The sequence below is a fragment of the Homarus americanus genome, unplaced genomic scaffold, assembly GCF_018991925.1.
Source record: "Homarus americanus isolate GMGI-L3 unplaced genomic scaffold, GMGI_Hamer_2.0 scaffold25827, whole genome shotgun sequence".
NCBI classification, from domain to species: domain Eukaryota; kingdom Metazoa; phylum Arthropoda; class Malacostraca; order Decapoda; family Nephropidae; genus Homarus; species Homarus americanus.
In genome coordinates, this window is record NW_024738300.1 from 6,984,101 (window position 1) to 7,009,923 (window position 25,823).

Genomic DNA, 25,823 nt, shown 5'->3' on the forward strand with positions numbered 1-25,823 from the left:
GGTGGACAACATCTTGGCTGACGTCCTCTCCAGAGACCCACCTGACATCCAGATACAGAGGGGTTCTAGTCCTCCTTCATCGAGACTACGGAGGTCTTGGAGGCAGGGGCGGAGTGTTACAACCCTGGGAGTCGTTACACCATCTGTACAGGTCTAGAAGCAGAATCATCTCTGTCGCCATTCCCAAAGGTTGGTGGGAAGCCGGCGGGGTGGTGTGAGCCAGTTGGCCACAAGCTACTCCCCGCCAAGGTTGGCTGCTCCTCTGGGACTTCACTGTGATCTTCAGTGTGGTGCCCCCTGTGTGTGTCCTCATTGTGACAGACTATTGGGACTCCATTCCCTTAGAGCAAAAGAAGGTTGAGTATTGACAGTGGGAATAGATTGTCTCAACCTCATCTACCGTGTGTATGGTTTCTCCCTATAAGCACGTTTCAGCCGGTTCCTCCTTCAAACATAACAAGGTGGTATTGGTTGTGATATTGGTTATTATGTTGGTAGTGATCTTGGTATAGGCATTTGTATATATAGTTATAAGTGATGTGTAATATTTTCATATTGATTATTGTAACGTAGAGTGTGATCTTTTTTTTTTCGTTTGTATTACTTTGTAAGGTTTAATCATTATCGGTAAATTGTTTAATTTTGATTCTCTTTTTATAGACCTTGGTGACAGCCCAGAAATAGGATATTTATTTAAAGATCTGATGGTCATAGCATGCAGTGGCACTTGCAATACCTAACAATACTGAGACCGAATCTGAATTGTTAAGAGTCTAAAGTTCTCCCTTAGACGGTCAGGCACATTTTTTCATCGCTCGATACTTAAGATTATAACACAGATCATAATCCACTTCAGTTTGTTCATAAAATGAAAATGATGAATCAAAGACTGTTACCGTGGTCATTAACTCTTCAACCCTATAATACAGAAATCAATCACATAAGGGGCTGTGATAATATTCTTGCCAACACTCTATCTCGTGTTGAGTAAAAGTTTATTCAGAGCTTCTTAAACTTTTAAATTAAGGGGAAAGATGTTACGAGTGTCATAATAAGAACCAATGAATAGATTACTGGTCGGCATATGAACTTCGAATGATTCGTTGCGTGGACACTGAAACAGTTAAAATATGGATATTATATGTAATACTTGAAATGTAGCAGCATTAGTTTTGATGTGTTAGGTAAAACAAGCTAATGTTTATTGTATTAGTCTCGAATACTAGTGAATGAGTGAGTGTTCGATATTTATTTGCGGATTCGCAACTTAAACGTCTTTTGTTTATGCCGTCATTTCCGCCCACCTCTGCTGGCTTTAGTATTGGGCTGGCAGTCATAAGATAAGTATCTCCTCTCCTATTGTATATTTCTAGTGGTATAACATGTAAACCTTGCTCGACTTTTAAGAACACCAAGTATTATATAGTGATTTATATGTGAGATTGTGGGTAGTCATATTTCAGAATTCCACGGTAAAATAACTTACTTGTTTATGAGTTACGTGTGTTGGATAACCACGCTGTCCACGGTAGTTTGTTAATTTAAATAAGTGTTTAGTCATTACTTTTATGAGTTATATATTTTGTCATTCGGTTGAGTCACTTGTTTAAGCAGATTAAGTTTGTCTTTGTTTTATTTTTGTACATAACTGATATATTTATTTGTTTGTTAATATACGTAATTAAATGTACTTCATAATTTTCAATATACCCCATAGTAATGAGGTGATGATTTTAGTGGGATCTATATCTTGGACCTTCGATACAAACATAACCATAATGATAGAGTTAACTCAACTTTAAGAATAATACAAAGAGAAGTTGATTTTGAATTATACTGTTACAACCTAAGAGCCCAAGGTCGTATTAAGTGGCACCTTTTTCTCAGTTAAGCGAGTTTTCACACATTGGTTCACTTTGTTAATTCCTGTGACTTCACTGTTAGTTGATATATCTAAATCTAATCAGTTGCTAAGTTATTTGTGGTCAAGGAAATCTGCGGTCTCTCATTGTAAACTGAAAAGACACCAAACCTTTTGACCTGTTCAACAAATTTTTTGACGTTTGCTTCATCACGGTTTACTTGAGAAGGATGTCAGGGCGGTAACGAGCGGGATGGTTGTCCGACGCTCGTTTGCTTGTTCGCGGCCCCACTAGGGGGGGTAGACGGAGTTGAGAAGGTCGCTGCAGCCTCGTCGCACATCAGACACTACCCAGCCGTCATCACAGCTGTACTCGCACCCCGCTGTTCGATTTCAACACTAGTTATGTTGCTGCTGCCTCTTCTAATGTGTCATTCCAGTGACCATCATCTTCCAGTATGCCAAAGAGATTGCACGCTTCCTGACATGTTCTGTAGACTTGTCCATTCACTGTCTTGAGTGCTGCATATGATGTTGAGCCACGGATGTGGTGCAAAAGTAGTCTCAAACAATAGCACTCAAAGTTGTTGAGGTGAACCGTGTAGACACGTCCCAAAGCATTGCCTTCAACATCGGATACTTGAGCTCTTCTCTGGAACTTTTTCATTGAAGCCTGCCATATGTAGAACAGGAGTATTTGAGAAAACTCATCTTCCTGTGAAAGCTTGAAGAATGCAGTGAGGGTCGTATCAGCAGGATTTGCCATTTGATTTTGGAGGGACTCTTCTGTGAAGTAAACTCTTTGTCCATTTTCCAGGTGAACAGCAAGATGAAGTACTATTGGACAACGTTCGTGTATGGAAAAATAAAAAATTCTCCATTGGGCTTCGTTGCTGCATATATAACGGCCTTGCTGAAACTGTGCCACCTCATCATGATTTCCATCCTTTTCCAATGCAAAGATCTCTTGGTCAGATCCTTTGTTGACGTATTTGCAGACATACTTGATGGACTTGACTGAATTGCAGAACTCCACATTGATGTGCGCATTGAATGCTTTACTCAAAAGAGGATTGTAGGGGACCACCCATTTGTTGTCTACTGTTATTTCACTGACTGACCCAGGTCGCAACACTGCTGTAAAACCTCCATCGCCTGGCGCTCTTTTCCTGTACTGAGGATAGCCATCTCTCCACTCTAAGTATCCTTTATCAGGTCTTTTGGGAAGTTTTTGGTGCAACGTCCATCTTTCATGTATGGAGAGTGTCTGTTGAATGGTCCACATGGCCCATGAATTATTTGCTTCTTGATAATCTCTTAGAGAACTGGATCTTCTTCTGGATCAGGAAACTCTGCTCGTATGCAGATGTCAATCATGTTCGGTCGAAGTTTCTCTTTCAGCAGAGACCTCGTTTCTGCCACTCAATGGAATACATGTACAGTAGCACCGTGTAGGGCCAATGATCAATAGTTCATTAACGGTGTATGTAAGTTCCACCATGTTTTTCACTACAACGGTACAGCAAAGTATATTTTTTTAGAATTAAACTGTTATTATTTTATTGTCTAATCATCACTACATATAACACCATCCATCATTACTACATATAACCCCATCCATCATCACTACGTATAATATCATCCATCATCACTACATATAACACCATCCATCATCATCACTACATATAACACCATCCATCATCATCACTACATATAACACCATCCATCATCATCACTACATATAATACCATCCATCATCACTACATATAATACCATCCATCATCACTATATATAACACCATCCATCATCACTATATATAACACCATTCATCATCACTAATCACTACATTTAGCATCATCCATCATCACTACATATAACACCATCCATCATCACTACATATAACACCACCCATCATCACTACATATAACATCACCCATCATCACTACGTATAATATCATCCATCATCACTACATATAACACCATCTATCATCATCACTACATATAACACCATCCATCATCATCACTACATATAACACCATCCATCATCATCACTACATATAACACCATCCATCATCATCACTACATATAACACCATCCATTATCACTAAAGAACGGTAAAGTAGTTTCCGAGATTCTCGTGCGGACACACAAACACATACTTCTTCTTTGTTATATATATATATATATATATATATATATATATATATATATATATATATATATATATATATATATATATATATATATATATATATATATATATATATTTCATTAGCCCAATAAAGCACGCTGACTTCTACATATAATCAACACCTCACCCCGCCAGGATTCGAACCCACGATCTTATAATTGTGACCTCTGGGCCACCAGGACACTAAAAGCAGTCCTAGACTCTGTTATTAGGGTGTGTCATAGGAGGGAAGATCAGCTAAAACTAATGGCCCATCACTGTTTTGGTAGATTTTAGTGTATATAAACAGAAAATAATTTCAGTTTCAATATTTTGCAACCTTTTGCTAGGTAAATTTTATCGTGAAATTTATCGAAAATCTAACGTACAGCTGCATTAGTGCATTACAATTAAATAGTGAACATTGCTTTCTGACTTCATTCTTTAACAACCCAACTAACAATATTTTTTTCTGTTTCAGATTCTGATGCATTTATAAGTTGATGATATTTGCGATGGCTGCTTGTGTCAGGACGAGGAACCAAAAATCCAGCCATCTCAGTCACTATCTTGGGTCTGGGAGAGAGCTCCTGAAGTCGGAGTTGCCTACATTGAGAGATGCTTTGAGATACGGTGTTTTAATCAGGCAAATCAGTGAAAAGAACCAAAGAACTTACACAAACAAAGACATTGCCAGTGATATGACCAAAGCTGTCTTGGCACAGTACACTCTGGCTAACGCTCAGTTCAAGCCTCCAGTCATAACAAGTCAGAAGAAGATTAGTGAGAGACTGCTAGCCAGTTGGGAAAAGGCAAGAGATATCTCTCTTGGGAGAGTAAAACTTGCAGTTAAGGACAGCTTTGCCAAGCAACTGGACCAGTTATTTGACATAATTACTTGCAAGTGCCCAATTGTTCTCTGCCCTGAGTTTGGATGCGATTGTGACTGTAAATCTGAGGCCCACATCTCCTGTATTTGCAAGCGTGAACTGAAGATTCCTGTGATCGAACTGGCATTTGTCAAAGCACAGAGAAAGAGGACTGGCAGTATAGGGGCTCTCATGATTTCTAGCCAAGATATTCCGGAGTCCAAGAGACAGGAGGCTGCCACAGAGAGACAGAAGAGGAGAAGAGTTGCCGAGGAAAAGAGACTTGAGAAGGCCCAGGTTGAGGTAAAAAAGGCCGATGATTGGAGTCAAGCTGATTCAGAGTTTAATGACTTCCCCATGGCTGATCCGAGCGCTGACCAGGAGAATGGTGACTTTGTCCCTAACCCAGAAAATAATGGCCCCAAACCTTCCAGGCATAAGATTCGAAATAGGAAAGATATCCTGAGCATAGCCTGGCCAGCATGCGACACCACACTGGTCTCAGAGAAACTGCAGAGATAGCAAATAGCTGCCTGGATTGGTGGTTTGATAACACCTGATGACAAGTTCACTCTGGTGATAGATCATAACAAAAAAGTAAGGAGAGCTCAGGAGAAACTTGTCAGTAACCTAGAAGAGGAGTTTGATAAGGGGATAAGAGAAAATGGAATCAATTGTTTGTTTTTTGATGGGAGAAGGGATGACACTAAAGTGTTCATGAAAGTTGGAGATTCTGACAAGTTGTTCCCTGCCATGGTGAAGGAGGAACACTACTCCTGCTGCAGTGAACCAGGAGGGAAGTATTTGTGGCATTTCACTCCAGAGAAAGATGACATCAGGAAACCAGTTGAGATAGTGGCAGATAACATTGTGAACTGGCTCAGAGAGAGGAACGTAGACCAGACCCTGCAGGCCATTGGAGGACAGCACCAACACGAACACAGGGGTGGCAAGGGGGGCTGGTACAGTGATAGAGCGGAAGATTGGGAGGAAGCTGGTCTGGATTGTTTAGACCTCCACACCAACGAGTTGCCACTCAGACATCTGATCCAGGAGCTGATGGCAAGACCTTTCAAACAACAGATGGTCTGGGTCCTCTCTGGGAAGATGCTGACTCTGCCACTGAGTTAGAAATAAATCCGAGCTTTGAAAAAATCACAGTTGGCCCTCCACTCGTTGAGCTTGCACATACTGTCATTGACGACCTGAGTACTGACCAGTACTATGGTTACATGATTTGCAGTGCCATCAAAACTGGGGGTCATGCCTGATAGACTTGCTTACCTGCAGATAGGTCCAGTCTCACATTCTAGGTGGCTCACAACGGCTCTCAGGTTCTGCAGAATTTGGGTCGCTCATCATAAATTGAAAGGGAACCAGCTTCACAACCTGAGACTTATTGTCCAATTCATCGTGAGTGTCGACTTGCCAAATTGGTTCAACACCAAGGTCAAGTCATCGTTCTCCGAAGGTCCGAGGCATGTTCTCTTCCAGCTTGAACTCCTGAGGAGTCAGCCAAGGAAGGTTGTTCAGATTGTGGAGCAGACTGTGAGGAGATCTTCCTGGTATGCTCATCCTGAGGCAGTTCTGCAGACAATGCTCTGCAGTAAGGATGAGGAGGAGAGAAGAGTGGCAGTCAAAAAGATCTTGGATATGAGACTTATGAGAGGATCTGGGCATGACGAATCAGTTGGTGACGATTCCTTCAGGGTCAGGAAGACTCCTGAAGTCAATCTAGGTGCCAAGACCCTCACTGATCTCATAGATCTGGATAACATCCAGGCTGGCAGTGAGCCCCCTCTTACCTGCAGCCTCACCAATGTTCAAGTCAGAGCTTTCCTGGACAACCCCATGCATGTCCCTGCCTGGCCCTCGCACACCCAGAGTATAGAGCGTTGTGTACAGCAAGTGAGCGAGGCCAGCAGTCACGTGTACAGCCAGGAGAGGAGGGAAGGCTACATCCGAGCTCAGGTGGTCAGCAGGGAGGTGATGAGTAGAAACAGAAGCAAGAAAGACATGTTCTCTATGGTGTGCAGCAACACCGGGTCGTAGTAGTAAAACCGGTTTTGTATTTGATGATTTTGTTTTCTAAAGGAATATTAAATTTAATAAATGTGTCAAGATCATTCGTTTTCACTATTCTGGATCATTTTCATCCTAATAAATTAACCTGATACATTTACTTTACTTTAAATAAGCTATTTAGTGGTGTTGCTAAAAGGGTGGGAATACTGAATTTTCATAAGATTTCAAGTTAAAATTTACCTAGCAAAAAATGAAAACTTTTCAAATCTGAAGATATCACATGATTCTGCACATAGAACTACATCATTAATACCATGGGCCGATTTTTCAAACTCAAAAAAAAATAATTCGCCTCCGTATGACACACCCTACTCTGTTATATTTCACACAAAGCTTGTTCAACGACCTTATGGCGTCGTGAACCTCAAATGGGTACCACCCGTGCCGCTTAGGTGATCAGAGCAACGTTTTACCAAATCTGGCTTCGAAACATGAGGATCCATATATATTTCATTAGCCCAATAAAGCACGTGGACTTCTACATATAATCAACACATCACCCGTGCTGCTTAGGAGGGACTCCCTCACGCTCTGTGTTCGCCTCCAGATCATCTTCCTACACAAGCGAGGGACTTTTTTCCATCTCTAAGACATCTCAGATGACCTCCACTCTCAGCTGAGAGGAGGTTAGACATGTGGGTAGGAGGGAGATAGTGACAGTAGCTTGAGGGATGGCGGGGCGGGACTAAAGTGAGGAAAGAAGTAATACATGATAATCAAGAGTTCAATAACTAAATCAGGGTTCAGAGAGAATAAGATTCTGTACAGGGTTGAGAAAGTAATTTGAGTTGTGTTTCAGAGGTGTTGCTGGACCGGGTAAGGCCAGTTATCGGTCATCGTTGGCAATTCCAACTTCTCAAGACCAAACTGAGAACTTTCAAATGAGTTGAGTTCTTCTCTTCAGTAATTGTGTTAAGCAGGAGTGTCCCGGCAGAAAACGCGTTTTATGTCCTTTACAAGTTGTTTCGTTGATGTTCCACCATGGCATCTATTATAATGCTCTTTGGTACTTTGCACACCCTGCTGTTCAAATTCATTGATCTATAATTATTCACAGTGACAATCACCCTTCTTGAGAATATAGAACTCCCATCAGCCATTTTCTAGACACTGGGGACTTTTTGCTCATCCAGGTATTTACAGTACAAGAACTTAAGGGGTTCAGTAAGCTAGTTGCACAACACTCTTAGCACTCTGGGATTCGCCATGCCAGGGCTGGGACTCTTATGAACCTTCAGTTTTGACAATTTACTTCTTATAACCTCTTCTAAGAACACAATGTGGGTCACTGCTGTGTCAAACCGTCTTTCCTCAAACCCAGGAAGATTGTTCACATACTGTCGTGTGAACACCAAGGAAAAGAATTTGATAAATACCACCGCCTTGTCCTGCTCAGAATCGGCATAGCTACCATCTTCATGCCTCAGATCCAATATGCCTACTCACGTTTTTAATTTTGATTTTGCATAGCGGTAAAAATCATTTGGGTTTCACTTGACCTCGCCTGCAATCTACTTTTTGAGTTCTTGTTTCTGCCCTTCTACACTCTGACTTTGCTTGGTTCCTGGACCTGGCTTACATCCTTCTGTCCTGCTCATCATTTGTCCTAACCCACATCTCGAATTTCTGAGTATTTTTTTAACTTTGTCACTTTGTCAATCGCTGTATGGTTCATGTGTAACGGTCTCCTTGTATTCCCGGAAACACTGGGTATGGTTTTGGGCATTGTCACGGCCACTACTGAATAACTCTTCCCTCAGCAAAGCCTCAACTCCTAGGCCCATTAATCAGACTTATATTCTGAAATAACTGTTTTAGTTAACAGACCAGAATCATATAGATAGACAATCTTATGCTACCTCTGGCTGACAGAATATTCCATTGTGAAGTTACATCCAAGGAAACCATTCATTAAATTGTGCAAAGTTGCTCAGGCACCAAGGAAATGCTAAGTTATATTAATCAACAATAGCTTAAACAATAGCACTGCATGTTTCTGTGACCGAAGTAATTTAGTAATTTATCTTTCTTAATCTCATAATATAGCTCTTCCTCCATTCACAACAGTATCCGCTAATATTCACTCATAATACTGGTGAATAAATTAATGTAAAAATATAAGATTAAAAATTGATGGAATAAGATTACAGTCACTTTCCTGATCTCACAGCTGCATGCTATATTGCCCTAGAGGAGTAGACCTCAAAACAAAAATAAAGAAATATCATCAGCAATGGACTTGTTACATGAAAAGTATAGTTTCATAATGAAAAGGAGAACCAAGGAAAACACAAACATCTTGACTAAGTTAGGTCCTGCAACGTTTCAGAACTTGATTGTCTGAAACGTTAGTAATTAAAGAAACCCAACTTATTCAAGATGTTTGTGTTTTCCCCGATTCTCCTTTTCAGTGTAGAATATCATACAGTATATCTTTTACAATTAGAATATTCTTAATACAAAACTTCTTTATATAAACACATAATAATATATGATTAATTTGTTTTTTAATTATATAGAACCCAATATAATTCGCACCCAAAGCTAAAAATAAACTAATTATAACAAATTATATACAGTTTTCACATTTGCCTCCTAGAAACCCGCTCTCCCAACGGTGACTGATACAACATCTTAATATTTAAATACATAGATACATGTAATAGTATATATTTATCAATCAAACGGTTCATTTTACTGTCTGTGATGTACAGTATAGCATAGTGAGCACGCTCTTACATCTTAGTGAGTTAGGCTAGTGAATAGCCCTCATCCCGTCATAATTGCCCTTGCAGTGTAATTATTTGAACCATGGCCTGCATTTTTCATGAACCAGACAACAGTTTAATCTGAAAGACAATATTAAGTAGTGACTGGTGCCAACAGGGGCTAGGTGTTCCAGCGGTTTAGGTGATGGCCCCCCTCTAGTAAGTCAGATCTGTATCATGTTGGAATAGAAAATAGTCTCTAAAGTTTCTACAAAAAGAGAAGCGGGATGTTAAGGTCATTTGGTGTGGCATCTCTCCACTCGATGTAGCTACCACCAGCATCCACACGAAATAAATTTTATAATTCCATAAGGACGAATATAATCTGAACACAGACACATAAATGGACACAACCTGGGGGAAGAATTCTAATTCAGCAGCACCATTGTTGTGGTGGTTGCTGATAACTGGATAGGTGAGTGGCCTTCGAACCACCTTGTGGCCACCACAGATGCAATCACACAAATTTTTGTTTACTATTTTTGTAAGAGTTTTGACTAGAAATCACTTTTTTTTTCATTTTATTATTTTTTTTTTTTTTAATTCCGTAGGGACAAATTGTTCTACATAATCAGAAATTGTGGGCTAAATCTCAAGATTCCGTAAACCAAGATATGTATACTGTTACAGCCACCTTGATTACACCTAATGTCACAGGGATCCATCATTTCACCACTTATCAGCTACTTTGACAGGGGAATGAAGGGAAGGCAATAAGATACTACAAGAAAAAGTTAAGAGCATTTGCAGGTTAACCAATTCATTCTAACTTGAACAGTTAATTTTAATTTTTCCATTTATCATTTCTACCACTAGATTTATAATAATTATAGACTGAAGAGAACATCACTCACTTGAAAGTTCTCAGTTTAGTCTTGAGAAGTTGGAATTGCCAACGATGAGCGATAACTGGCCTTACGCGGTCCAGCCACAACTCTGAAACACAACTCAAATTACTCTCTCAACCCTGTAGAGTATCTAATTCTCTCTCAACCCTGATTTAGTTATTGAACTCTTGATTATCATGTATTACGTCTTCCCTCACATTAGTCCCGCCTCTCCATCCCTCAAGCTACTGTCACTATCTCCCTCCCACCCAGTGACCCACATGACTAACCTCCTCTCAGCTGAGAGTCGAATTTATGTGGGGAGTCTTCGAGTTGGAAAAAAGTCCCTCGGTTGTGTAAGAAAAAAATCTGGAAGCGAGCGCAGAGCGTGAGGGAGTCCATCCTTCTGTCACGGTTCAGCGTGCCATTGTACACGCCTACAGAATCCAGGGTTGCCTTCCCGTCCTTCTGGAACTCTACGACCTGGATAGTACCCCCACCTGGAAGAGCAAAAGGTGGATAGAACGGGCGAAGATGGGTGGTGGTGAGTGAGATTAGTGTGTTGGACATGGAGGAGGAGTTGGGAACTAATGAAGTCATTCTTGAACATTGCAGAATGAGATTTTGAGGGATGAGGAGAGATGTAGGAAGGCACAGTAGAAGACACACTTGAAAATACAACTTAAGGGGACAGAGGGAGAATTCATTTTAACATTCAACATATTGTGGGTAGCGCACATCTAAATTGTTATCAGGTATAAGAAGGTGTAATCTGCCAGCCAACAAGGGCTATCTTTTCATTCGATGGCATCGCTTTGTTACAAGTAAACAAACTAGCTAAAAATATTCTCCATAAAAAGGACAACGTCACCTGTGTGAATGTCAGTTTGTCTGTTACCATATTTGTGTTCAAAATACCTAAACAAAATGGCAGCCGGCCTGGAACACATCACGGCAAAATATTTGCTTTATTTTTCCTTTCAAAACAATTATTACAAGTGTAGTGTAATAAAAGTGCTTATAAACTGAGAATACTCCTGTTACCTTAGTCCCCCCCCCCTGACATCACACTCCCTCCGCTCCCAGGAGGCCCTCCTACCCTCACACCGTTGATGTCAGGCTCCCCTCTCCCCTTGTCCTATAAGAGGGTTTACGCCTCAAGAACATCGCTGGCCTACATATCGCCTCTCTGCCCTATGACCTACATTCCATCTGAATCTAACCATGGCAGGAGTCATCACTGGGCGGCGCTCTGCCGATGTCCTTGATGAAGAAGATGAAGAGGACAGTCATGGCGACACTGAAGCTGGCTTTCAGAAGTTTAAGACACGTCAGCAGAAACGCAAAATGAGGACCCAGGGAAAGAAGCAGAGGAGAGCCAATAGGGGCATCCCCCCCTCCTCCCATTGCTCCCCGGGCTAAGTACATGCGCCTTGCCTTCCCCGAGAACGCAACCAATTTGATGAAGATTAATTGGTTGACTGCCCTGAATAAGGATTATGGCACGGCTAAGCTGAATGTTGTCGTGCCAGGTAACACCCCTCGTTTTGTCTATGTAGGCCGAGAGGAGACGGATGCTATCCAACGCTTCATTGATGGAAAGGTCGGCTCAATACAGCTTATTTAGCGAGATGAATCTGTTCGACCCCCAAAAATGAAGGAATACCTTGTCACCCAATTCCCCAAGGGTATTCCCCCCAAGAGAGCTCTGTCACTTCAGGGCGTCCACAGAGCAAGAAGACTTTATAAGGATGGTGCACAACTTAGTAGGATCATCATTGTTTGGAAAAGGAAGGAACCACCTCCTGAGGAGTACCGCTTCTTTGGCAGCACGTACGGTACCCCTAGTAACATCAGTCGGTGGACTCCTCCCCCTGTGGTGTGCTACAACTTCTTCGGGGTCAATCATGTGGCGAAATACTGTCACAAGCCAGCCACATGCAGCTTCTGCGCAGGAATGCATACCACAAGCAGCTGCCCCATCAAGGAAGGTGCCTCTCAGGAGGGGAGAGAGCAGGACTCCCCACTTGAGTGGCAGTGTGCCAGATGCAGGAAGAAGGGTGTGACGGCCTGGCATCCAGGTTGCCTTGGGAGCCCGCCTCCACCCACAATAGCGGTCACACTCAGTGACGCCAACGCCAACACTACCGGGTCGCCTCCAACGCCTGAAATCAACGGCTACACCTCCCCACCCAGGAGGCAGTGTTTCAGGTGCAGGGAGGAGGGTGTGACGGACTGGCACTCAGGTTGTCCTGGGAGGCTTCCTCCACCCACAAAAGCGGTCCCGCTCAGTGATGCCAACAGCAACACTGCGGGGACGCCTCCAGCACCTGAAATCAACAGCAACACATCCTCACCCAGGGGGCAGTGTCCCAGGTCCAGGGAGGAGGGTGTGACGGCCTTGCACCCCAGTTGTCCTGGGAGGTCGCCTCCATCCACAATAGCAGTCCCACTCAGTGATGCCAATGCGGCCGGATCGCCTCCACCACCTGAAGTCAACAGGCACAGTGACTCTCCTTCGTTAGCCAATGCAGGTCAGGTTAAAGCCTGCCAAGTAAGTGTACCAGTGAACAATGACAGTGATAGTGTTAGTGGAGCTTCTGAAGGAGCTGGTGCCTCCTCTCATAATGATACCAACTTGAGGGTGAGTAGCCAGAGCGAGACCGATAGTGATGGAAGCATGGATGGGGAGAATAAGCCCCAGACTGCCAGCATGGTCTCTATAATAGTTCCAGGTCTGAAGACTGTTCATGACCCTGTACGTTTTCCATTGTGTACGGGGGAGGAACTCGCGGGACTGATGAGGGAACCCGCATATAAAAATCCTACTGGAATAAGGGCTGTGAAGAAAATTATCAGGAAATCCAGAGGTACAGAAATTGGAATGGTCAGGTTGATCTATGAAGCCAGCGTGCGACTCTCTACGCTAAATTCAAGGTGGGAAAAGTAACACGAACGCTTAGGTTCATTTCATGGAACATCCGGAGTGTTAATCGCAGAATTAATGATCTACAATGGTTTGTTAAAGTTTTTGACATTGATGTAATTGGTTTACAAGAACCTTACACGTCCAGCACCCAGAAGTAAGTTGCACCCAGGATAGCTGGGTTTACAGCATATAATAGTGGAGCAGGAAGTGGCCTGCTCATATGTAAAGAATGGTCTGGTCTGTAAATGGATTAAAACTCACAATGATGAAAGTATTCACTATCAACAATTTGCAGTAAAGACAGCAAACAGTCAATTTTCGCTGTATAACATCTATGTTCGGTGTAATGAACAGCGAGCGGACGTGTTACCAAAGCCATCAGGTAACAATGCTATGCTGTGTATGGGTGACTTTAACTCTCGTCACACTGTCCTCGGTGATGTCCAGTGTAACTCTAATGGGAGGGTGTTCGTGAATTACATCAATAATCATAATATCACTGTATACGACATAGACAAAGTGACACATCTGATGGGGGGCAGACTTGATTATGTGATTGGGTATAACCTAGTAGACAGTAATGTCAAGGCTAAGGTCATCTCAGACCACCTAGTCAGTGATCATTATGCAATACTTACTGAGTACACTGTTGCTGATGTCAAGTGTGAACCCCATCCTAAGCTCAGAATTAACATCCCAGATAATCTTAAACTGCACTTCAAGGCCTACATCCACAGATGGTATGCTGGATATACACCTGGGTCAGTGGATGAATTTTGCTGTGATCTTGTAAATGTCATTACCACATATTATACCACCTGGGTTAAATCAAGGAGGAAGGGGGGCAGCACTAAACCACCTCTGTGGACACATGACCTCATCCTCACCAAAGAAGGAGAGAATGTAAAACAGCTTGCCAACACTTATAAGCAAAATAAAACTAGTGATAACCTCTTGGCATTCCTCAAAGCTAACAGAGAATTTCGTGAACTCAAAGGTCAGGTGAGAAACACCTATTGGGAACACTTCTTACAGGGGATTAATAGAACAACCACTCTAGCAGAAGTGTGGAACAAAATTAGAGCCATTACAAAGTCACCCACCCCAGTCCAGCTTCATCACAGCCCTGCAGAATATGCTGACATGCTATTAGACCAATGGTCTAGTGTGTCACAAATCACTTCCCTGCCTCCTGACATACAACAATATCTTAACACCTCACACATTAATAGGGGTTTCAATATTGAAATAGCCTGTTCCTCACCAGACCTTAGCGACCAGTTTCCTATAACGCACCACGAACTAACAATAGCACTAATGAAAGGTGAGCCATCCTCCCCTGGTGAGGATGGCATAACTTATAACACCCTGAGATTGTTGAATGAGATCCCTAACCATCCACTGCTTGACCTGTAACTGAGCCTCACACAGGGTATTCTGCCTAAGACATGGACTCATGGAAACATAGTTCCAATCCCTAAAGCTAATTCTCCAAACTTCAGGCCAATTTCACTCACATCCTGTATGTGTAAAGTCCTTGAAAGAGTTGTTCTAAACCGTCTCATGTTTCAAGTCAAAGACAAACTCGCCCCTAATCTGTACGGGTTCATGCCCGGGCGTAGCACACAGATATGCTTTGCAAAATATCTTGTACACTCAAAAGATAAGACACAAACAGCCTTCATAGACCTTAAATCAGCCTTTGATGTAGCTAATAGAGACATTATACTTGAGCAACTAGCTAATTTTGGCATCCAAGGTAACCTCCTGACATGGATAAAGGGTTATCTGTCCAACAGGTATGCCAGTGTTCTGTTTAGGGGAGTTAAAAGTACCAGAATGAGATCATTTGAGCTTGGCACGCCTCAGGGAGGAGTGTTAAGCCCTATGCTCTTTAATATACTGATGCACAAGCTTATTGCTGACATTCCAGTTCAGCCAAACGAAGCCGTAATATGCTTTGCTGATGATATCTGCATTATGACACAAACCAAACTCAGGCTCCAAGCCTTGCTGGATGTATTTGCTCAGAGAACTGTTGAATGTGGTCTCATAATATCTTTTGACAAGACGAGGGTCCTCAATCCTCGTCCTGCTCACCCTCTGCCTCTTGACTATAACATTAACAGCATGCCCTTGGAACTATGTAGCTCCTATAAATATCTTGGAATTTGTGTGAATGATGCAAACTTTGTCAGCAACCTTCGTGATAAACTAATGCAGCTCATTAAACCCCTCAGAACCCTTGTTGGCAAGGGCTATGGAATTAACATCACCTACGCTCGTACTTTCTATCTTCACTTCATTCGTTCTGTAGTTGACAATCATGCTCTCCATCTTGTGACTATTCCGCCTAAACAACTCAACAGCCTTGAGGTAGTGCAAAATGAAGCCATGCGCATCATCCTAGGTTGCCCAAAATCAACCAGAATTGTAAACATGAGGAAAGAGCTCGGACTGCCCTCCCTATCTGAGAGGATAGCTCTACTTAATACCATGTTTTGTGTCAAAGTTTTGAAGAACAATGGTTCTCAAACTACAGCTCAAACTGAGTTGATGTTCTATCTAAGTAATCCCGACCATCTCGCCAACCTTCCACAAAAGACTCTCTTTGGGGCGTGGCTTCATAAAAGTGTTGCAGATCTCTTGAAACTGAATGTCCCAATCATCCCAGACGAACCTATTAATGCCATTCCTCCTTGGTTGGACATATCAGTTCCTATTAATTACACTCCTATTGGTAGTAAGCAAATGTTAAACACCGATGTGGTGAGATGTGTCACACTAGAAACTATTGACAGACACATAGAGAGTATTAAATCAAGTGAATGTTATGCTTTTACTGATGGTTCCGTGCAGACAAACACAAGTAGAACAGGCTGTGCAATTGTAATATATAAAGAAAAAGAGATGATAGTGTCAAACAAACAAAGGCTGAACAACTGGGCCAGCACAACACAAACTGAACTAACTGGAATCTATTTAGCCACAGACTACCTCAAAGAAAATGGAGGTGGGGTGATATTCTGTGACTCTCAAAGTGCTTTGAAATCAATGAACAGCCCGTCAGGCACTATGTCTAAAGTTGTATATGATATTAAAAGGAATGTGATAACTGCCAATGAGAACAACTTTCGTATCAAATTTGTGTGGATTCCGTCCCATGTTGGAATCAGGTATCATGACCGTGCTGATAGACTGGCCAATGAGGCATGTAAGAAAGAAAATGTTGACCGTGACCTTGGCCTGTCCAATGCTGTAATTATAAACATTCAAGTCAGAATCATGAACTCTGATCTAGAAGAAGTGAGAAATGCAGAGAGACCTGACAGTTGTAGCATTAGTAAATATGACAAATTTTGTGACAAGAGGTACCGGTATGGCCAGCATAAGGACAGAACCAGACAATGTGATGTAGTCGTGGCCAGAATTAGGCTAGGATACAGACACATCTGGCAAGTTAGTAACGCTGTACCCGTACCGGAACACTCAGCATGTAAACTTTGTGATAAACCTTTAAAGTATACACTTGAACACTATATTATTGAATGTGACACTGCTAAAGACTTCAGGCCACCTGACTTATTATATCTTGAACTATGTAATTACTTCATTGAATCAGGTGTGCTTGAGGACATTCTTGCTGTTTATCCCAAATTTGCTAGCCCACACTGATTAGTCTTCAATTAGAATATGATTCCAATGTATGTGATCCACTGACCTATATATACTGCTAATGAATATGATGTATTTCCTTCTTTGTGTACGAACCTCTGTCCTGCATGGCAGTGAACAGTGGCATTACCCACATGAATCTGACCTATATATAGTGTCAATGAATATGATGCATTCTTTGTGTACGAACCTCTGTCCCGTATGGCAGTGAAGAGTGACATTACCCACATGAATCTGACCGACGTATATGTATGTATGTATGTGTGCATATGTATATATATATATATATATGTATATATATATATATATATATATGTACATGTATATGTGTATGTATATGTGTATATGTATGTATATGTGTATGTGTGTGTGTACATATATGTATATGTACTGTCAATGAATATGATGCCTCTCTTTGTGTACGAACCTCTGTCCTGCATGGCAGTGAACAGTGACATTACTCATATGAATCTGACCTCTATACATTTATAGCTGTTAATGAATTTGATGTATTTCTTTGTGTATGAACCTCTGTCCTGCGTGGCATGAAAAGTGATACCACCCTCAGTGTCAAGACCTGACTGAATTACTCAGAATAGGCAAACTGTACTACAAGCTCAGCCAATAAATTTGTTAAACTAAAAAAAACTATTATTACTACTACTATTATTATTATTACTACTATTATTATTATTGCTACTATTATTATTGCTACTCTTATTATTATTACTATTATTATTATTACTACTATTATTGTTATTACTATTATTATTATTATTATTACTGCTACTATTATTATTACAACTACTATTATTATTATTACTACTATTATTATTATTACTACTACTATTATTTTTATTATTATGATTATGATTATTATTATTACTACTACTACTAATCTTATTATTACTTCTACTACTATTATTATTATTATTATTATTATTATTATTATTATTATTATTATTATTATTATTATTATTATTAAATAAATACAAAAACTTCATATTTGTGCTAAATCTAAAGTATGTCATTGTCTATTGTGCTAAACGTGTTATGGTCAACAATGTCATTGAAATACAAGAACAGCCACAACACGTGATAGGTTTGGTGCCACATGGGATGAGAGATCGGTCACATCAGAAGGCACAGAAAACTGCTCGGCCTTAGGGATGATGAATCACTCACTATCCACTCGGAAAGATGGTTTTCCTTCTCAAGTAAACCGTGATGAGGCAATTGTCAAAAAGCTTGTTGAACAAGTCAAAAAGTTTGGTGTCATTTAAGTTTATAGTGAAAGTACTGGAATTAATGAATTTGAGAGACCATAGATTTCCTTGACCACATAACTTAGCAACTGAAGTGACTCAGATATATCTACGGATAGTGAAGTCACGGGAATTATCAAATTGATCCAATGTGTGAAAACTCGCTCAACTGAGAGAACGCTTCCATTTGTTACGACCTTGCGCTCTTAGGTTGCAACAATGCAATTCAAATTCACTTTGTATTATTTTTAATATTATTTTTAAAGTTGAGTTAACTATCATTATGGTTATCTTTGTATCAAAGGTCCAAGTAAAAGATCCTACCAAAATCATCACCTCATTACTATGGGGTATATTGAAAACCATGAAGTACATTTAATTATAAATATTAAAAAACAATAAATAAATATATCAGTTATGTACAAAAAACCAAGACAAAATAAAATTCATAAAAGTAATCACTACACACATATTTAAATTAACAAACTACCGTGGACAACGTGGTTATCCAACACACGTAACTCATAAACAAGTTATTTTACCGTGGAATTCTAAAATATGACTACCCATATACAATAGGAGTGGAGATACTTATCTTATGACTGCCAGCCCAATACTAAAGCCACCCGGCTCTGAGGGGTAAAACTAAGCGAGCAGAGGTGGGCGGAAATGACGTATAAACAATAGACGTTCAAGTTGCGAATCCGCAAATAAATATCGAATACTCGCTCATTCATTAGTATTCGAGACTAATACAATAAACATTACTTTGTTTTACCTAACACATAGAAACTAATGTTCCTACATTTAAAGTATAACATATAATATCTAAGTTTTAACTGTTTCGGTGTCCACACAACTAATCATTCGAAATTCATATGCCGACCAGTAATCTATTCATTGGTTCTTTATTCTGACACTCGTAACAATTCTTTCACCCATTTACATAGTCATGGTAAGGCTCCTTTACCTTGGTGTGAATTGGTTGTCGGTGGAGGCTTTTTCTCTCCCGAAGAAACTTCGTCTACAGTGAGAGATATATTGGCCAGTCTGTCATGTGATCATGAAGAAGCGGATACACGCATCATTCTCCATGCAAAGTACATAATAGTACTTTTCAGAGATCTAGACGTCTTCCTCCTCCCTTCTCCACTTCTTTTGAGAGACTAATGTGTGGATGATCAGTTGAACTGCCCATGATCAGTGTTGCTCTTCAGTGCATGAGATAGCTAAGAATTTGTCAAATACTTTAAACGATAACTTGTTGGATTTCCATGCGCTGACTGGATCAGATTCAAGATCCTCCTTCGCTGGGTTTGGCAAGAAGATTTGTTGAAAGATATTCAGTGAACAGCCTCACCTCATGAATGGTGTTGGACGTGATGGCTCACTGGAGGATGTGGAAGAATTCAGACTGCCATCCTTACTCTGCTCCTGACTGCAAGGCTGGTGTTAATAACACAAGACTCGACTTATTCCGGAAAGGGAAAAAGGAGATGGAAAAGCTTTCACCCACGAAAGGATGCTCTCGTGTTATATTTCGCAAGAGCAAATTACCAGGCAACATTGTGGTTCGGGGCTGACAACTGTAACAGCCGTAGAAGCGCTGGACCGCTATGGAAGAAAATTGGAAATGGGCTCTATGTCATGTGGATGACACTGCCTGCCACCTTCACCTGTGTGTGCAGAGGTAGTAGCTTTTGGCTGCAAGAAGAAATGGAATACTGCCACCTGCAAAGGCTTCAAGTCTCAACAGATATGTATTCCAGCATGCGAGTGCGATGCTGTGAGTTGCTGCAATCCCGCCGGAAATTATTGATATCACAAGTAATGACAGCTTAGATACTAGAAATATCGTAAGAGTATAATAACGTGACTGGGAACATGAGCGATTGAATTTGTAAACGTATGTTATACAGTAGCACACATTCATTCCCATACACATGTGGTCTGAATGAGCCAGTTGACTTTATTTGATGCTCTTGGTGATTAATACATGGTCAGATTGTACTATTAGTAATAGATATGTAAAGAAAAGAGCCATAGGTTCTGAAGAATGCAAGAGGTGTAGGAGGAAGGTCAAGTTAGGAAGTGAGAGATAGTGATTGAAAGCAGGTGGACTATCCACCTTTCGGGGTTGTACTAAAAAGTACTAAAAGGGCGACCGGGAACATAACTTACTGAATTTTTATATGTATGTTTAACTACATTCATCTGTTTACCGATGTATAAGTGTGGTCTGAATGGGCAGTTGGCTTTATTTCTATTTTTTGTGATTTAATACATGGTCAGATTACACTTTTATTGTGATCTTCTTAATCCTTGCCACGCAAAACAAAATTTTGCACAAATGGTAGCAAATCAAAGATGCGATGAATTTTAGAGGGTTGGCATGGCGGCTATTTTGAAGATGTCATTTCTACCATTCAGTGTGGTCTATCAAATTGACATACACCCTGCAGTTGATTCACTGACTTCACCCATGATACCTGGCTAGTTGGTTTGCTTGTAACAAAGAGATGCCATTGAACCAAAATTTCAGCATAATTCTGTGGGTTGGCTGGCTGACTGTTTGTGACATTCTGATAAGTGACTCCCTTTGACAATGAGGAAGAGGTTAGACATGAAGCAGCTACAGTATTTGAAGAGAATTATGGGACATCCTACACCTCAGTGACTTACTGGACAGGTCTGTATCCCAGCCTAATGCGAGCCAAGACTATATATTATGTCTGGGATCCTTAAGTCCAGGTCAACTATAAGTTAAAGTACAGTGAGCCCTTAAAGAGAACATGTTCTGAAAACATATATAAACAAACATATGGCGCCAGCTTACTCGTGACTCGTATCTTCACTCATGCAAAAGTGAATGTCACTCTAAACATTAATAAGTGCTTGTCAGTGTACCCTGAGACCCATGACATTATCCTTCATCTAGTAATGACACACTTATGGAAAGGAAGTTGAATGAATGTTTATCAACCTTGTGCCTAGAAATCAACACTAGACATAATATACTGTAGTACTGTATACTGTAGTTCACAGCGATATTGCTCCTCACCTCGACATAAGAATGTAACTGCCAGTAGGAACATCACAGGTTTTGTGAGAAACATGATGAATGCCATCTTCAAATCTGTCAACTGCATCCTGCTGTGAGTATGAAAAAAAGAAGTTACTTATATGTTTTAGGAACTATTCATTTAATCTGCATTTTTTTAAGTGACTTTGGGATCCTAAGCGTTATAAAAATTAAGAACTAAGATCCAGTATTTTCTATAGAAATGACAGATATTCAACATTATCTTCTGCAATTTCATACTTGAAGTTAGTAACCTTACCTGCCAGTGGGATCAAGGGATACTTGAATCAAACTTTCATGTGAATTATAATGAATAATAAAACAGGGATATTGTACAATCCCCTGTAATTTAAACCCCAATAACTACTTCAAGGTAAGCAATGGAAAGATTAAATTGTTATGTACAATTACTGAGTTTTAAATATATGTTAAACCTGTAGTTTGATCGCACTTTCTCCCTTAAATTGAAACTAACTAAATAAAAACTCAGGATTAACTGAAAAAGAAACCAAGATAGTGTATGGTGCTTTCAGACCCTGACAGATAAAGCACCTAAATTTATGACAGTACAAGAACAACACAGACCTGACGCCTACTGTATGTCCGGAATGACTCAAGTAAGGGCCATTCATATAAATGAATTAGTATACAGGTGACTCTGTGGTGTCAAAAAAGATGATTAGACTACCAATATGATCAACCATATCATCACTTTTTGCATTATATTAAAATGCAAATTTTTCTGTAGGCTTTATAAAACAAACATTTCAGCTGGCACTCCATATAATTTTAATGGTGAAAGAAATTCCCATCGTAGTTTCATCGCTGATTTAACATTGACACAACGGGAAATGCCCGCTGACATCACCCTTTTATAGATTTCTTTTAGCAGAACACAAACCATTTCACACGATAATGTACAGTCACTTTGGTCTAGATTCTCAAAAAATCACGTGAATGACCTTCTTTAATTAGGATAGAGAATACATCTACTTCTTGTGAAAATTCAGTGCAATAAAGATGCTATTGGAAATTGAGATAGACAGATGTGCTCTTATATCTTTAGTTATGATGAAACCTCAATATTATCAACTTTCAAAATCTGCCTTTGTGTAGCAGCTAAATGAGAAAATTATATACTCTCTGACCTTCTGGCATCTCCAGTTAACGGAATAAATTAACGTCATCATTGACAGGTATCTTGGCTGTAGTTCCATTACTAGCCAAAGAAGAGTAAAGCGAATTCAAAAGATCAAGAGAACAATTCGCAATGTCATAGTCATGGTACGGCTCCTTTACCACAGGTATGGGCACAGTTCATATCTTTGCTCGAGAACAAAGCGGATCTTGCTACATTCCCATCTTATGACCTGAGAAGTATATTTGAATAAGTTGTATCAGCCCCTTAGTTTATATATATATATATATATATATATATATATATATATTTATATATTTATCGGGCTGTGCATTTAGTTTATATAATCATATCACCCCCGGTAACTGTCCACTGGCTATGAGGTGACATGGTCATATCACGTGATGGGTAAGTTCCTTGAGGCGCGGCCCTAAACTGCTAGGTCAGGTCACAGAAGCCGGCTACACCAGGCACTCTCACTCAACCTCTCACACAAGCAGGACGTATTTTAGAAGAGCTGTTTAATATAGCCTCCGTCCTCATTTAACACTCATAGCTACAGTGAATAAGCTACGGTTATATACACTTGGAACTGTATATAATATATTTTCTTAATTAATTCAGAAAAGACAATTGGGCTTTCGCAACTAAAAACCCTAAATACTTTTACATGTCCTAGCCAATTAACCCCTCAAGAATCACAGATGAACATCATTATGTTATGTTGTGTTCAAAGATGGAGTAGTATTATGTAGTACCCTGTAGTAGTCTATGTTAATTTTAATGGTTCCCCATTTGTACTGAAGTTAATATAAATTCTACTTAATATTAGTTGCTGCAGTATATGTACTATAATCACCCTTAAAGGGGCTGCTATCATTTTCCCAAATGCTCATGTAGGTAGGCATGTACTGTCAGGAAAGGTGTTGCACTTACATGCAGTCTGTTTGACTATGTAAATGAGACCAGAGGTTGATTTAAGTATTTGATTTGCATTACCTCAATTGCAAAATCAAATTATGAAAATAATGTTATAAACATGATATTACTAAATAAACTTCTACATAAAGGAAATGATTCAATGAAGCAGAAATAACTTGATTGACTGTACTAGGCATTAACAGTTTTGGTAATTATAATGGTAATAAGAATGTGAATATGAATTATTTACAGAATACATTGACGTTTTCTTTATAGCTAATACAGTGTTGATTGTATGTATGATCATGAATCAGAAAGTAGACTACTGTGTTATATTTGGTCAATAAAATTCCTTCAACAATATATGAAAAAAGTTGCAGCCATAAACCATCTATGTCTGTCTTTGATACCCCGAAAATGTTCTACACTACTGAGGGAATACGCAAACATTTGTTATCTTGAAAATATGTTCTTATTCTCGTAAGGGAGACAAATACAGAGGAACAAATATACAGTGGTTTCCACGCCATAAGGACTAGCGATCTCAACTCCCTGTATCACACTCCACGCTGGCATGTACAGATGCCAGCGTCCACAAGCTGAATACATAAAATGTAAATATGATAATACATATACATAACATGGTGCATAATAAATGGAAACATTACATAGGATTAATACATGTTCTGTAATACTTTACTATACATAATTAATAGAGTAATATAAGAATACACAGCTTAAGGTACTAATTCGTGTCCATATTATACAAACCATAGTTTAAGTAAATATGACTCAGATTGATTTATGAATTCAATTTCCTGAACATGAATGAAAAATTTTATTGATTAAAAGAGAAGCTATACTAAATGAAAACAATAGAAGAATCTCATTGGTGCAGCTTTAAAAAAAGTAATTTAATAGTTATGGCTTACTACTCTACTATACCTAGTGAAATTTTCACCAATATAAAGGACCGTAATGAAAATGAAATATGATAATTGTAATCAAATGCCAAAGAAAAATCAAATAATAATTAACATTTACAAAATCTGTGGTCATAATAAAATCATAATAAAAAAAATAAAAAAATTTTAAACTATGTAATAATAATCAAATCATAATAAAAAAGAATACCAATAATTAAATCATAATCAAAAACTTTTAAATCATAATCAAATTGTTTAATCAACCCCATTTCTAAGTATAAAAAGTGGTCAGCGCAGCAGTAAAAAAAAAATGTAAAGAAAGGGTTGAAAGGAAGACTAATAAAATGGGGTTACGTAATGGAATCAAATAGCCTAGATTAAATTTTTTTATTGAAGAAAGGTAATAAAGAAGCGGTAGGAGAAAGGTAAAAAAGTAGTGGTAGAAGAAAGGTAATAAAGTAGTGGTAGAAGCAAGGTAATAAAGTAGTGGTATAAGAAAGGTAATAAAGTAGTGGTAGAAGAAAGGTAATAAAGAAGTGGTAGAAGAAAGGTAATAAAGAAGCGGTAGGAGAAAGGTAATAAAGTAGTGGTAGAAGAAACGTAATAAAGTAGTGGTAGAAGGAAGGTAATAAAGTAGTGGTAGAAGCAAGGTAATAAAGTAGTGGTAGAAGAAAGGTAATAAAGTAGTGGTAGAAGAAAGGTAATAAAGTAGTGGTAGAAGAAAGGTAATAAAGTAGTGGTAGAAGAAAGGTAATAAAGTAGTGGTAGAAGGAAGGTAATAAAGTAGTGGTAGAAGAAAGGTAATAAAGTAGTGGTATAAGAAAGGTAATAAAGCTATTATGAAGTAAAGGCAGAAGGTAAGTAAAGAGAGAGCGAGCAAGCGAATGAAGTCGCAGCCTCCACTAGTGACGTCATCAAACCCCCACCCAGACCTTCTCTTCTAGGTAGCCTTGGGTGAGAGGGCCACACTGCCACCTGTCTCTAACATATATAATAATGAAGTGTAATAATTTGTTTACATTTTTTTTAACGGAGATCAATTCTTCTTGACGCTCTCTATCTTTGTTATTGATCCATATTTATTGTTTATGCTTTTTTCCTATTTGCAGTAATTTAAATTCACGGAGATATTTGTGTGTTGCATAATAAAGAGACCTGTGACCGGAAGAGCTGGAGTGGAGAATGTCACGATAATACGTTTACCTGCTGGCGGGGGATATCTCTCTCTAATATGTATATGAGTATTGAATGTGCATGTGCTGGAATCAACCGTATTGGCGGTGTCGTGGTGACATGATGTACGCAAT

At 39.6% G+C, this 25,823-nt stretch overlaps 1 protein-coding gene across 1 annotated transcript in view; it reads right to left on the bottom strand.

Moving 5' to 3' along the window:
• LOC121873808 overlaps positions 1-25,823 on the bottom strand; it is a 100,609-nt gene that overhangs the window by 53,500 nt on the left and 21,286 nt on the right. Inside the window, exons 2-4 of the mRNA XM_042377514.1 lie at positions 21,511-21,602; positions 10,871-11,080; positions 10,608-10,689 (exon numbers count right to left, since the gene is read on the bottom strand). Of these exons, the coding sequence (XP_042233448.1) occupies positions 10,608-10,689; positions 10,871-11,080; positions 21,511-21,598 (380 nt within the window). The 5' untranslated portion in view covers positions 21,599-21,602. The remainder of the gene's footprint in view (positions 1-10,607; positions 10,690-10,870; positions 11,081-21,510; positions 21,603-25,823) is intronic.